At 32.0% G+C, this 16,999-nt stretch overlaps 1 protein-coding gene across 1 annotated transcript in view; it reads left to right on the top strand.

The window, feature by feature from the left end:
- Positions 1–14,251, top strand: part of LOC145277039 (uncharacterized) — a 655,864-nt gene extending 641,613 nt beyond the window's left edge. The window contains exon 5 of the mRNA XM_080128672.1: positions 12,822–14,251. Coding sequence (XP_079984798.1) covers positions 12,858–13,871 — 1,014 coding nt within the window. The 5' untranslated portion in view covers positions 12,822–12,857 and the 3' untranslated portion in view covers positions 13,872–14,251. The remainder of the gene's footprint in view (positions 1–12,821) is intronic.
- Positions 14,252–16,999: the final 2,748 nt, after the last annotated feature.

The following is a 16,999-nucleotide window of genomic DNA, read 5'->3' as shown; positions in this document are numbered from 1 at the left end:
AATCTAAGCACAAAAAAACCTTCTTACTGACGTGCAATATGTTTTCGTTCTGCTAGATCTAGAGCAGACCTGCTTACAGTTATAGAATTAGCGAATCTCTCGACGGAGGCTTCCTCTCTAGGGCAATCGCTCTTGACATACCAAAGGCCTTTGATAAGGTATGACATAATGGACTATTCCGCAAGATATCCAGTTATGGTATAGCTGGAAATGTCTTAAATTATTAAATCATTTCTCTCTCATAGGTTCATAAGTGTTTGATGGGCAGAAATCAGGAGTTTTTCAGTATTAATGCTGGAGTCCGTCAGGGGTATTCTGGGCCAAATTCCATAAACATTTATGTTGACGACACTACAATCTATAGTAGGACACTAAAAACCGTAAACGACCAAGTTCTCTCATGCTCTCTCGTCTCATCTTGAGCATGTGGTACAGTGGCAAAAGAGGTGGCTGGTTACTTTTCATGCATCTAAAACAAACCTTTTATCTCTACATCATCTACGCTCTGATTCCAATCTAGCATCGGTTGAAATAAATGGTCCTTTTTGGGGGAGGCTTAATGTTTTGACAAGCTTCTTTACTTGACCTTTACTCCTGACATTCAAGGAAATGCGTATATCAAATTAATTGCCAAGGTAGCTGGGGAAATGGTGAGATCCTTCTACCGCTCTAGTAGATTTCTTACTCCTGGTGCAGTTCTCTACCTATATAAGAGAGAGGTACGTTCAAGGATGGAGTGTTGGAAGCAGCTTATCCTGACTTTACAGAGTTCCAAATAGACTTCTTAGCTTAGTGGGGGGGCCATTTTTCTTTCTTGAAACCTATTTTCCAAAGAACAGGCTTTGCAAGCCTGTCTTTGCTTTATCGTTATTTTCGTGGCATATGCTCAGCTGAGCTTCAATCTTTGGTTCCCCTTGCCAAACTTTCACGAAAAATACTCGTCTAGCCAAAACCACGATCAATAATTTCCACATCTATGCAAAAACCTAAATGCAGATTACATGAACAAACCTTGTTTCTAAGAACTGGACCCTGTGGAACTCTCTTCCGATTACCTTCTATCCAGCTGACTACAATCAGATTGTCTTCAAGTTCAATCTAACCAAGTTCTTGACGAACTCTCCCCCTGCGTAATTCAATTTACTAAATACCCACTGCTTATGCTAACTACGCTATAATCACATTAACAAAAGTACACCCATTAACCGTTGTTCTCGCGAAGCCTCCGCGCCTTGATAAGTGGTGATTCCCGTGTAACAAAAATTTGAACATTTTGGGAGATTATAATACTATTCTATTCTATACATTTGTATATATAGTGTCTTGAGATAAAGCTTAAATTTTCTTCTTCAGTTTTTTCCTACGTGACCTTGGTAGCATACTAATATCTATCTACCTATCTCTCTCTTTATATATATATATATATATATATATATATATATATATATATATATATATATATACACACATATTGGTAAATAAAGAAAACATATTGATAGCAATGACGCTAGACGGAGGCTTGAGTATAAATCCTCATAAGAAATCGTTCAACTAAAATTCATCACATTCGTGTTTTTTATATTCCCGTATAAAATTGGATGTTGCGTCTTACTAGATTATCAATAAATTTTCGTGTTTTCCTCTCAAATGAAGTAATATTTTCCTTAACCATGATAATTCTTCACGTAAACAAAAATATTATATATTTATTTGGCTTTTTTATTCTGTATTGTGTGAGTGATTAGCGTGGGTTTCATTTGTTTTAGGAAAAAAAGAGAAAAAGCCTGACCGACACGAGACTTATGCAAATATAGACGTGATCAATTTGTTGTCATATTATATATTTTTCTTATAACAAGCCTGATCCAAAGATTGAGACAGAAATCTAAAGGTATAATAAACCGTATTAAAATATCAAATACTTGTTCGATTGAGACATACATGGGGCCTTCATAAATAGTAACCGAAATGTTAATATTATTGTATAAGCGCATGATAAATCTTTGCCTCTCTATAATGATAATACTTTTAAAAAATTTCCTTGATGTGAGACACTTCCTATTGTGTGATCTCCTTTTTAACTTGACGCATTCAAATCGTTTACTGTCCTCCGGAATTTGATGAATTATCGAATTTGGCTAAATATTTAGGATCTGCTTTTAATTGCCGAATCAGTCCTCGACCCTGTTAGTGTACATACGAGACATTGAGGTTATTAGTGCTTAATTCCAATTGTGTGAAATCATCTTGGTGCTAGTTTTTACTTTTTTGGTGAAAGGCGCCTAATTCTTATATTTTTTCTGTTAAATCCAGACATCTTATAAACTTGAGATATAGAGATATGTTGAGGATAAATACTTTGGTCAATAACTGTATATTTTAACCTTATTTAAGCCCTGGTGTCTTTTAAAAATAACCCGCATATTATCTAATGCTTAATTGCATCAGCAGTAACGGACAATCTTTAAAATATATTCAGTATTTTTAGTAATATGTCTTTAAAATATTGAAGTATGACACAAAACTAACATTGTTGCCTAAATAATAATGTAAAGCCTCAACAATGTTTCAAATCATGTTCCGAAAGAAACCGTCTCCGTCTGTACGATGTTAATATCAATATCTCAATTTAAATAATGTTTAATATTGTTGTTAGGTGTTTATGAACATGTTTATGTGGCATCTGTTTATTCTCTAATTGCAACCTGTCACTTTTCAATTTATTTGATAACAGGTGCTTTATTCCTTTTATCATAAATAACTATTCATTTTCTTGATGTCAAAATTTATAATCATTCCGCTCATAAAATGACTGACATTTCCTTGTATATATATATATATATATATATATATATATATATATATATATATATATATATATATATATATATATATATATATATATATGTGTGTGTGTGAATAAAAAAGAATGCGAAAAGTATAAAAGCTTATAACTTTTCTTTATTCGTTTTTAATTGGTGACGTGCAGGAATACAAAATAATAATATTATGAAAAAAAATTAAAAAACTTTTTTCATAAATATATATATATATACATATATATATATATATATATATATATATATATATATATATATATATATATATATATATATATATATATATACAAGCAAACAGTTAATAAAACATGTTAAAAAACACTTGGAAAATATATACAGAGAGGGAGAGAGACAAAGAAAGAAAGATGTGCATATGTACCTATGTATGTATGCATATCTATATCTATGTGTATGGAATTTATACTGTGCGTAGTTATCTATGTGCGAGATAAGTAAGTACAAGTATTTTTTAATTTGGTTTAATTTACGAAAATATATTTGCATACCCTTTATTGTTATTGGTTTATATTGCTCTTTTCTTCGCTTTTAAATAATTACCTTATCTAACAGTGATTATCACATAAGCATGAAACACGAGTGCCTGTAAGTATTAGAATAATTGTTAATATTTATTGAAAAATGATATATAACTATGTATATATAGTCATACATACATATATGAGAATGCGTGTGTAAATGCGTTCTGTTAACCGGTAATTATGGGTGTGTTTATATAAATATCAACAAAACAGAATTTAGTATGAATCTCATAAAATATGTCAACGTAAGTATGCTTTATATGCTAGCAAGACTGTTGTATTTTATCTTGCAAATGAATACGCTTCACTCATGTAAAAAGATTGGCATATGTCGGCAGGTAAAAAACTTCAGGTTACGATCGATTTAACATTTGATTGTTCATCAAACGGGTATGCATTACTATTTGAACCGGATGTACTTATTATCGTGTATTAAATAACTGATTGACTTTCATTGAGTGTACCTTATTCGAAATTATGAGATGAATTATTAGATTCGTGCTTTATCGATTACTATGTAGTACTGTTTCCCCTGTACATCTAACTTACCTCGCTTTTGGTCGTTTTTAGAGAACACTAAGTTACAGATTCGACAGGCTTTGTTTTCTTATTGGAACTATCGATCATTTTGTTTGGCCTTCCTAAAATTGTTCCTAAGGAAAGTGAAACTTCCATGGATTTCTTGAAGAACAATATTATGATTTTCCTCTCCATAGTATACTCTATGGGGTCTTAAAATGCTATACAATGACAGGATAACATCTCTATCGTAAAGTAAATAAAAGGGTGAACATTTCGTTGTCTCACTCACATGGAACCTGCTAATCGCTGGCATTTGATTTATGTATATGTCCCTGGACTGTTCATTGTATTCTGGGGATAATAGAATGATGTGTTCACATAATGCCCAATGAGGTCGTCAATGCTTTTTTCATTACTCTGTTTATGTTCCCGGGCCTATATTCCGTTTTAAGGTGAAATGCTGCCTCGAATCTGGGAAAAATATCGTTAATCAACGAATGCACTATCGTTTCTGCCTTCTTATTAGGAACCGCAAAAAATTCTGCCAAACAACTGCACATATGTATAAATGTCATTGTGTACTGGTTACCTGATGGAGTTGTTGAATAAGACCCGGAAGCATCTAACGCTAGTTTAGCGAAAGGGAAAAGGAAGTAAATCGCACTCCGACGGTTGAGGTTAATGTATCCTCAAATGTCTGGTTTGGCACGGAATAAATTTACCTGTGTATTGGTTTACTTGTTTAAATAAACCAGATCCTAAATATTTTCGCTTAATAGCATAAATAATTTTTCCACCTCGATTTGACCATTATCATCGTGGTATTTAACTAACGCCCTCTGTCTAAGCTTCATCACTGTTTTCTCGTCAGGTTGCGAGAAGTAATACATTACATCGCCCAGGACAATGTAGTTCTTTTGCTATATTTTGGGTGCTTTACCGCTTTTTATTAGCATCTTTAAATCTCCAATCTCTTTATCTAGTTCTTGTTCCTTAATTAACTCTAAACGAGATAATATAAGAGGCTCGTGTGTTACCACTGAATCATCAGCATCCTGATATGATGCAAACTCTTTTCGTTGAGAAGGATTCGATTTAATTGCACCTACTGGGTACTTTCTACTGCTTATTTCTACAGGGGGGTCATCATTGTTCTATCCTGAACCTACAGCGCGGGATAGGAGATCCGCACAGATTTTGTATTTCTCCTTTAGGTACACTATAGTGAAATTATTGTCGGTCATAATAAAAGCCCGTGTGTGTATTTCTGTATTTCGAATTAGTGAGTTTAGTAAATATTTTAATGGTCTATGATCTGTATAGAGCGTGTACTTTGCACTATGCAAATATTGATTGGATTTATTCAGGGCATAGTCTATCACATATGCCTCCTTCTATTTCGTTGACCATCTGGTTTGAGTGTTACTCAATTCATGGGATTAAAAGAGAAATGGCGTTAAAACCAACAATAAAAATAGAAAACAAACAAATAAATAAATTAAATAAACATGAATATATATAAACGATCACACATATATATGTATATATATATATATATATGTATATATATGTGCATGTATGTGTGTACACATAGGTATGTTTATATATATATATATATATATATATATATATATATATATATATATATATAAAGGAGGGAAAAGATCTACCTAAAACCACTAACCTAGTTCCAAAACAGATCCTTTGTTCGATAAAATGCATGCCCATTGGCTGATAGGAAGGGACGCAGTGGATACAAGAAAGCTGATTGACTAACTAGAAATCCTCAACATATATAAAAACAAGAAGCAACCACAGAATTCGCGCATAAGCCTGACGAATCCTACAGTGGATGAAACGCAGAATATTCAGTGTAGTTTAATCGTCATATATATTTTATAAATTACTATATATATATATATATATATATATGCATACATATACACACACACACACACACATATATATATATATATATAATCATTTATTTTATAATAGTATACATCAATTAGTGGCGTTAGGTAAGTGGGAACTCTTTATACCATGGTATTTCGAAAATAAATTCTTCTCATCAGAAGAATCGTGAATATGCTAGTTAACATAATAAGGAGACGACGTCTAGCGATATTTACGGTAGGCACGAAATAAATCATCGCTGAGGTTTTAGGGTAACTAAATTGATCTCCGATACAGGAGGAGTGTAGTTTGTAATATATAATGCAGGTATCTGCGTAGCATATCTGTCATAATGGGATTACGTTTTCCGACAGTATGTGGGTTTAAACCCCAGGGGAGAATATATTGTAAGTTGCTTTAAAGAAGTTTCTTATTTAATTATATGTGTAGATGTGTTGTATTTATCGAGGGGACTATATGAGATAGGGGTTTTATGCTATGTCGGTATTTTTAGCAGTGGGATCCAAGACCATAGCATAACTTTAAAGAGATAGATGTTATTAGGAGTAATAGTAAAATAATTCATATGCCTGAGTGAATTATACAGTGGTCACGAATTTTAGGTAAGATTGACAATAAACAGATGGTAGAATAAATGAATTTACCAAAGTAGTATGGGATATTTGTAACAATATAAGAATTATAGGAAAATAATTCAGATATTATAAGGTAATAATAGTTCTAAGATGTATGTAGTTATTAAATGTAGGAGAACAAAAAATAGACAAATGATGTGGTTCAAAATATAAATGTATAAATAGTAAGATAGAAAATTAAAATAAACGTAAAACAATACGAAATTTTAAAAAAAGAGAGAAGGATACCAAATAAAATGAAACTTCAATAAATTAGAGTTCATCCAGCTGGAGAACGCTCTTTAATGCTACGTAATGACAAGCCTTTAATAAAGTCCTTTTTGGATCTAAAGTAACGAAATATATTTTTTAGAAACAAATAGATAAATAAATAAATAAGTTATTTTGTGAGGAAACAGTTCTGATTCTGATTCGAAGAAACGTTTAATTGATGACTTTAAAATATTGCAAATCTTTTTATTTTTTATTTTTTTGGAATAATTGATATTTGGCGAAAATATAGGGAAAACGTTTACCTCTCTCTCTTTTTAGGAAGACAAAAGATTTGGAATGACCATTTAATTCAGGTATAAATTAGTTAATCGCATGGTATTCGAATGAGTAATTCGAATGGAAATTCTCTGTATGGAATTAGCGTGATATGCTTCCACTGAAAAATTGATTTTATTTTGTTTTTATTATGTCCGAATACAAACACACACACACATACACACACACATATATATATATACACCTATATATATATATATATATATATATATATGTGTGTGTGTGTGTGTGTGTGTGTGTGTGTATGTATATTTAAATAAGGGCGTAGTCACCAACAATGTGTATTTTTTAACATTATTTTATTATTCCGTTTCTTGGTTTTTCATTGAGATTTATGTTTGGATCATTGTAATAATGTTTATAAATCATTGAAATCGTTTTTACGCGTTTCAGACGTTCTGTGAAGCGTCCTCGTCAGAAATTATTTTCAAACGTTTTGGAGATGTAAAAATGGCTTTTTCGTAGTTCATTTGAAGTGTTTCCAAGGGGTGGAGGCTTGTAAGTGTTTATTATTCATTGGCATGTTCAATTTGTATTACTCTTTTAATGTCGAGGCCGCTGACCTGGCTGTAGTCACTCTCTCTTTCTGCTAGTGTTTTTTTCTTTTCCTTTAGGGTAGGGTGTATGTGTGTGTTTGTGTGTTTGTGTGCGCGTGTGTGTGCGTGTGTGTGTTTCCTTTTATTGGTTTGAGAATGTGTATACTGTTTTATAGTATTATGAGGTTATTTACTTCCTTAGGAAGGTGACTGTGATCCGAGGTCGTTACTAATGTGTATGTGTGAGGAGGGGGGACCAGCTCTTTTGAAATAAGGGTAGGGGCGCTTTCATTCTATTTTGATATTTATTTTTTGGATTCTTGGATTTTAGTATTGTGATTTTTCGTTTTAGTCTTTTCGGGTATTCCTTATATTATATCTGTTTAGAAAGAGGAGTGTATTTAAAATATGTATATGGGATTTTTTAATGTTTCTATTTATTTGTCTCCCCATGTGGGTATGGCCAGACCCAGGATCGGTTCCTAGTGTGTTGAAGATTTTTCCCCAGGGGGGGGCAATTAGAGGGGGTATAGGTATGGGAGGGTGGATGATAGAAAGTATGATAGTTGTTTCAGTCATGAGGGGGTTCTCCTCCACTGACTTAGAAGGGAGCAAGGTGTTGGAAAAGATATTATACTATAGTGTTAGGTGTTTCCTAGTGTTGATGGTTTTAGGTTAAGTAGGGTTGGTATTGTTCAGTGTGTTGTATTAGAGATAGGGGTGTTACGTCTGTGTGTGGTTGTATGCGCGCACGTGTGTGTGTGTTTTAATGTGTCGGTTCTGATTTATGCGTGGGTGTGTATATGTGTATGTGTATGGATGTGCATGCGAGGGTACCTTGCATTTCATGTTTTTGTCTGTTGATAATAGGCTCGGTTCAGTTCAGGAGTGAATCTGGTGATGAAGTTTTTTTTCCTGTGTAAGTAAATAAAAATAATTGTCTGTTTGGAAGATTGGCATTATTTTGAAGCTGTTTCCACTGCATGTGTGTACGTGTTTTGAAACATAGCGGTGTCTGTTATCTGCAATTTTGATGTTGCTCTTATGTAAGGCCACTCTATTGCTGAAATTTTTGGTGACGCCTATGTAGGATATATATGTATGTATGTATGTATGTATGTATGTATACAATGATTCGAATGCTTATTGTTCATACTTACAGACAGTAGTGTTTTATCTTCGTGGGAATCATCAGTGCTAGGAGTTATGGGTACAGGCAGTCTGAATATATATATATATGTATATGTATATGTATATATGTATATGTATGTATATGTATATATATGAATATGTATATATATATGTATATATATATATGTATATATATGTATATGTATATATACATGCATGTATAAATGTTTACAGATAGAAAATTTGTTTAAAGCTTTAAAATAAATCGCGGAAGTTTTTCTAGAGCACTTTCGGCTATAATCTCGTTTTGAGGAAAATCGATAACTTAACAAAATAATATTATCTCGAAAGTTTAAAGGGTTCTAGTGGGGAACTATTTGGATGTAAGGCAAACTATCCTTGAAAAAAGAAGGAACAACAGGTATCGTAGTGTATACCAAACGCATGGACACAGGATAGAAGTCGTAAATGTTCTGAGAATCTGTTTGGAAAGTCTATTACTCTTATCCCCAATCCACGGTAGTTTTTCAATAAACCGGTCATTTCAAAGGTCCAAACTTTTTAGGGGATTTAAAATCCGCAACCTTTTGGAAAATAGAGTCATCAATAAGGTCAACAGGATAACAGTTATTGGTGAATATTCACTAGATCTAATCGAGTTCGGTGTCTAATCTATTAGGTGAATAAATCACGAGTATTGATTAAGCCGTCCTTACGTGATTTTGGTACAAAAGACAACCAGTTCAAATATAGGCCAGTAAATGTCGGCTTATTATGCATTGTAGTGAGAAAGCCTTCCCTTTAACGTTCGACAAGAACATCCAAGAAGGGAAGCGATTTGTCCTTCTCCTTTTCCATAGTGAACCTTAGAGCCCCATGCAAAGAATTCAATCAATTAAAACTGTTGAGGCTTCACATTGAAAATAGATGGAAAAATAGAAAAGGTGTCGTCAACATATCTGAAATATTTAGTTGGTTTGTTGTAGAGTTAAGCAGAACGGATTCACAGTATCCGAAAAAATGTCCACTCAAGTTGGGGGCCGACGGAACTCCCAATTGAAACCCCATCGACCTGACAATACATGATATCATAAAAACTAAACTGCACAGAGTTTGGACACATTAAAACGAGTTCAATAAGAATCTTTTTAGAAAACAGTGCAGCGGTCGGGCGAAACCATAAAGCGCATCGCTGCATATACCTATAGTCTCATCCAACAGTATGTTGGTAAAGAGACTAGAGACATCATATGAGCACAGAAATGATGTATCTGCATTTGAGTCTAACCAATTAATCTAGACAATTAACAAACCGAAAAGTATCAGGAATGCAGTTCGTGGTATAAATTCTCACACTGGTTGCAAAATATCCACAAGCCACTGAGGCAAAGAATATTGTGCCGAACCTAAAATAGGCCTCGCTGGAGCACCTTGCTTATAGATTTTAGGGACAAAATACATTCTGGGATGTTGTGACTCAGAGGGTCTAATCCTGCCATAGACCTTTTTGTAAAAAAAAACATTATTTTTAAATAGTGCAAGTAGACGCCTTTGCATTTTGGCTTCGTTCCTGCAAGTATTCTCCGTCAACTCGACAGGGCCGTGTTTCCGGAATTTCGAAACATCGTTGAGAATAAGTTCCATTTTCTCAACGTAGTCCGATTCATCCAGAATTACCACTCCTCCACCCTTGTCTGGTTTGCACATGTAAATATCGGCATTATACTTTAAGGGTTTCATAGTTTTAAATTGCGTTATGTTCCAGACAAAGTCGTTTTGATCATCAGGAGCGTCACTCTAACGGTGTGCTAAGGCAATTAAACTAAACTAGATTTCATCCCAGAAATATTTTCCAGGGAAATTGGATAATTATATCTAAGTTGGGAGAACAACACTTCAAAGGCAGAAAGTGTTCTCAGTTTATTTGTACTGGTTGGGGAATACAAAAATCTAACCCCTTAGACAGAACTCTATTTTCAATTTCTGTGAGTACAGTTTTCGAAAAATTAAAAATATGTTTTCTTCCATTAATGGGTGCATACCCATATGTCTCCGAACCAGAAGAGCAAGTTGTTTATTATTATATTTGGAAGCATGTTGCCTAGCAATTTCGTCAACGATAGATAAATACTTGCAAAAACGGAAAAAGTCAAAAAAGGGCAGGAAACTGTTCACTACGGACCAGAGGTAATGACGATTACTAATATACACCTCTAGATTTTCTGTCAACTTATTAATATCGTCTCGTATAAACGCCCGTTCCATAGACAAACTAGGTTTCACCTTAGATGCAGCAATGCGTTTACTGATATAAAGTGGGGCATATCTTATTCCAGAAAACAACGCAATGGAGAGATTTGTGGATCAAATTCTACTCCTTAATCGAATAATATTATTTAAGGCGTGAATTTGGTGTTGAATGTACGTCTTCCGAATATATTTTAATAAATGTTTGGAGTTAAAAAATCTGTATGAAGCTTTAAATAAAATATGCGGAAGTTTCTCTAGAGCTCTTTTTGCTATCATCTCGTCATGAGGAAAATCGATAGCGTAACAAAATAATATTACCTCGAAAGTTTAAAGAGTCTTAAAGGGGAACTATTGAATGTGCTAAAACGAACAGGGGAAAACTAAAATTAGATTTATTGTCGTTTAAAAACGATTAAAATATTGGCACAACGAGGGGAGGAAAAAACGCAGGAGAAAAGATTCAAAGTGCAGAATCACTTATATATCATTTTAAACAATATGAGATAATGCAATAGAAATGCATACCCATCAAATTTCTCCTGTATGTGTTAGTCGTATTATATACCATAAAACGAAGGGATATTTTACTTCAGAGCTGTTGGTCTTAAAACATTATTAATCCTTACATGTACATATTGTTCAGATTACTTTATTATCCTAATTGACATTCATATGTATATAATTGTTATATTGCTAGGAATCCTAGGAATTCTAGAGAAAAATACGAAATATGTAGCAATTTGATCCATATAAGGAGGACACCTCCCGTTCATATTATCATCTATATAAACGTTTACGCCTTACCTACATCGTTTTAAGTTTTTAATTGTTAACTAAAAAGGCAGTGTCAGCAAAAATGCAGTCTACCATTACTTCTTAAGTAGAATAAAAGATAATTCCTTCGTAATATGCGATAAAATTCTCTCGAAATATTTCGAAACGCCTTCCTCTTTAGAACTATATAATCTAGTTACAATAAATAAAACTGGTCACGGTCTACACGTTGCAAGAGGTGACAAACAGTTGTATTTTATCAACAAAAAAAAAAGTGATGATAAAAGAAAATGAAAACGGAATTAAATGTAGAGGGCCAAAGAACGTCAGATTTTATCGAAAAAGATAGGAAAAAAATGAGTATTTGCAACGAACGAATAGTAATACATACATTATAATATATGGGATTATTAACAGAGAAATACTACTAATCAGTAGTAAAACTGGACGCTTATTTGAACACATTTTTAGTTGACAACTTCATCCAAAATAATAAATATTTTATATTCAAAATAGTGGGTTACTCCAGCAACGTCAATTTACAATCAACCAAAATATGTATGTTGACTGATATATATTCTAGGACAAATACTTTGAAAATATGAACGGTTGTTGGTTTGCTTTTGTTTCAATGCAAGGGAGAACCATTTCAGTATATCTATATGTGATACGATTCATGATAATGAATTTATTGTACGCAAATTGCTATTTTACTTATTTCTGCAAAAGAATTACGATTTCGTAAAGTATACAAAAATGTACGTATGAGACAACACTGTATGGCATAATGCCTGATATTCTGTAGGATACCCCTTTCCTGAGCAAATGATAATTTTTTTTTAAAAGTAAGTCCAGATATATATTTATTTGATTACTAAACCGTAATCTTACTGTGGATAAGAACATAAGATCATTCATAATATGAATAACATTTATAATAAAGTCCAGTTTCGATTTACATCAGTGATTTGATAACTTAAAATATTTATTTGCTGGCAACTATCTACTGATTGCGCTTTCCTCTTTTAAAATCGTTTATATATAATCCATTACCAAAGTTCTCAACATAATGAGTTTATACTTTTATATAGTTTACTCACGATATTTTTCTTTATTTCTCATCTACAGGAATCCAAATTTGCAGTCACGTCATCATTATCCACCATGAACGGGACAGAAGCGGAAGTTGAAATCATCGTACCGTATATGAACGATATGTCTGGAACGTATGAATTATATAAAATTGCTGATATCCTCAAAAGGTATCTCATTCCGGTTGATATCTTCTTTGGGATGGCTGGCAACTCTCTATCTGCAATACTCTTCAGAAGTTTCCACGACAAAGGAAAGAAAATCACACCAATGCTTTCGGCGATCGCCATAGTTGACATCGGCTATCTCTTTCCATTGTTTCTCACTTGGCTTGACAACCAAGCAATCCAAATTTACACCGCTCCTGGCCTTTGCCAAATCAAGGTGTTCTGCAGTCATTATTTCGCGTTCCTTTCATTTTGGTATTTAGGTTGGACAGTTTTCCTCATAATAATGTCTTCGATCGCTCCCGGAAAATACAAAGCTTTGCGATCGTCCGGAATGGCTCGTCTTTGTTTAGTAGCCATCAGCGTCTTTTCGTTTACGGGACACCTGTATAAAACATGGACGTATGGATCAGTAAAGCATGGGAACTGGTACTGCACGGTCCTTCCGGAAAACCACGACGCCTTGCAGATTCTCAATATTTTCGATACTTTTTTCATGCAAGTTACACCTGCCCTACTGTTCCTCATTTTTCATATTCTCCTCGCGTTATGCTGTGTACGAATACCACTAAGGAGCGGCTCAATTAATATTACTAGTTCGACAGATACGGCGGACGAATACCGGATTGTGCTCACCTTAACATTTTTATATCAAGTGTGTATACTGCCGATTATTATCACAAGTGTGTTTAGCGCTGTCTTTGACGGACGTCCGCAGAAGATGATGATCGTCTTCAATATTCTTCAACAACCATTCTACGCATACTTCGCACTGAAACCACTCGTTTATCTCACAACATCGGCCGCATATCGACAAGCGGTTATGAATTGTATAAAGACTATATTCAGCTACCTGTCATGTCGTTCAAGCATGTCGCAGTCGATTGCCGTCCCGACGGAAGAGACGACTACTGTGTAATGTAAAAATGATGATGGAAAATCGTTCATCGGATGAGGTGATACAAGGCAATCATTAACAATGACATAAATCGAAATGACATGTGTACAAAATAAATCCTGCCATCTGCACACAGGAGGGTAAGCCAATTGATTTATGGTGATTCAAAATAATTCATTACAAACATAATAAAGATAATCATGTAAATATTTTTAAAATGAACACAACTGTAAGAAACTGTGCCATTTTAAAGGAAACCACTAACACGTAACCGCAAACTAAAATATGTGTTAATAAAGCATGGTTATATGTGTTTTTGTGTGTATAAGTGTGTGTGCGTGTGTGTGGGTATGTACATATTCATTATGTGAATAGACAGTTTTTTTATTTAAAAACAAAAACATTTCACAATCTTGGATTTAATCGATATATATATATATATATATATATATATATATATATATATATATACATACATATATGTATATATGCATATATATATAACTATGTATACGTATACATATACCTATAATATATATACATATATATGCGTGTATACATTCACATATATATATATATGCATATATATATATAATATAATATATGTGTGTGTATGTGTGTGTGTGTGTGTGTTGATCTAACAACCGTTTAAAAAACAGCCCACATAGATACAGGGGGATATATTAACTGCATTATTATCTTCCTATTATTTAATAATCTAAATCGTACGTTCATATAAAATGTGTATATATTCTTTGGTATCTGCACATTCAATCAAACATTCCTATATATATATATATATATATATATATATATATATATATATATATATACATATATATATAGGAATCCTTTATTTTTTTACAAAAGCCAATCTATAAATTGTAATAAGCTGAAATTTTTTACTTATATTTCAAGCGTGTTCCTTTACGAAGGTGAAAAAAAAAACATTATATCTATAAATGTATTTTCCTAGTTGAGATGGAAACAAAACAGTTTTGTGATTATTCAAATAATTCCACTAACACTGCGTAAAAAGTCTAATTGTTTGTGTGAGTTCCTTTCTCATAAGTTCCGAAACAGCTGCGCCTGTCTTTTTGCAAATGTCACACAAAGCAAGTTTTATATCTGGCAGTGTTATTTTTGTAAATATTTTTTGTTAATAAATTTAAATGATAAGTATCGAAAATCGAACAAATCCGATTTCAAAAAAGGTGTTCAGTCTCTTAAAAATATACAATAGCTGTAAAAGAGATAAATTTTTAGGTTACATCTTTTAAGAAGGATAATAAAATTTGTTTCAAATCATGTCTACTTTAAGAAACAGATTGAATATTTTCTAGAGATATAGATTAGTAGTAGAGCTTTCGACTACGGATCGACTGATACCATGTTCAAACCTGCGTGTACCTCACCATTTTATTTTAAGCTTTCTTATTAATGAGTTTAATTTACTATAGTATATCAGGTACCATTTCAAATCTCCGCAAATTATTTCTTCGTTTGAAATAAAATCGGAACTAATTTTCCAGGGCATTCACCGTCAAGTCAAAATAACGGCCAAGAAGATATTGTAAAAGGAACACACTGGCGGAATTTGATGAGCGACAACATTATTATTATTATTATTATTATTATTATTATTATTATTATTATTATTATTAATGTTATTATTATTGTTATTATTATTGTAATTATTGTTACTATTATTATTATTATTATTTATTTATTTATTTTTATTTATTCATTGTGAATTATTTCACAGGGATAATTATTTCTCGTAATATATAATAATCGATAGATAATTATTTTCTTTTAATAATACGCAATCTACTTCTTGCACGACTGGTAACGCTAGGCTGATAATATATATATATATATATATATATATATATATATATATATATGTGTGTGTGTGTGTATAAATGTATATATATATAAATGTATATATATAAATGTATATATATATAAATGTATATATATAAATCTATATATGTATATATATATAAATGTATATATATAAATGTATATATATAAATGTATATATATAAATGTATATATGTATATATATATATAAATGTATATATATATATTAATGTATATATATAAATGTATATATATAAATGTATATATATAAATGTATATATATATAAATGTATATATATAAATGTATATACATATATAAATGTGTATATATATATATAAATGTATATATATATAAATGTATATATATAAATGTATATATATATAAATGTGTATATATATAAATGTGTATATATATATAAATGTGTGTATATATATAAATGTGTGTATATATATATATATATATAAATGTGTATATACATACATATATATATGTATAAATATATATATATATATATATATATATATATATATATACAGGGTGTCTATAAAGTTACTGTGCACTTTAAAAAATGGATAACTTTATTTATATTTGCGATAGAAATAATGAGTAAAAAATGGTATAAAGTTTCATGTATCTCGTTTTAAGTATAGTTATTGAATAATTTTTTACCACAAAATTCGTAACAATTTTTAGATAAGTAAAAAATAAGTAAAAAATATTTACTGTTGTTTTCCAGAATCAATTTGATCCCATGGATTCAATTGAGGAAAAAGTAAACTGTGTCCTTTGGTTGGCTGAATTGAAATCTACTATTGCTGCCCAAAGAAAATTTAGAATTGAATGCAATAAAAAAGTACCTCATAAGAAGACCATTGTTAAATGGATGAAAAAATTGTAAGAGAGAGGCTCTGTCCATGATAAACCACGGTCTGGAAGGCCATGTGTCAGTGACGAAAGTGTTACTTCCATAGAAGAATACTTTACTGCAAGTCCAATAAAGTCTGTAAGAGGTACATCATTGGAGATCGGGCTGCCAAAGTCTACTGTGCATAAAATTCTGCGGGCAAAACTTCATATGAGATCTTACAAAATTCAATTACATCAACAGTTGTTAGAAGAGGATTATTATACATTTGTGAGTAATTTACTGTTTTCTGATGAAGCAACATTTCACATTAGTGGCAAGGTCAACATGCATAATTGCCGAATTTGGGGAACTGAAAACCCAAATGAAACTGTTGAACATGAAAGGGACTTTCTTAAATTAATTTGGGAATAAATC

Source organism: Euprymna scolopes, chromosome 5 (genome assembly GCF_053919585.1).
Source record: "Euprymna scolopes isolate OS-2025 chromosome 5, ASM5391958v1, whole genome shotgun sequence".
NCBI lineage: Eukaryota > Metazoa > Mollusca > Cephalopoda > Sepiida > Sepiolidae > Euprymna > Euprymna scolopes.
The sequence above is the reverse complement of the archived record's forward strand: the minus strand, read 5'-3'. Positions and strand labels throughout refer to the sequence as shown.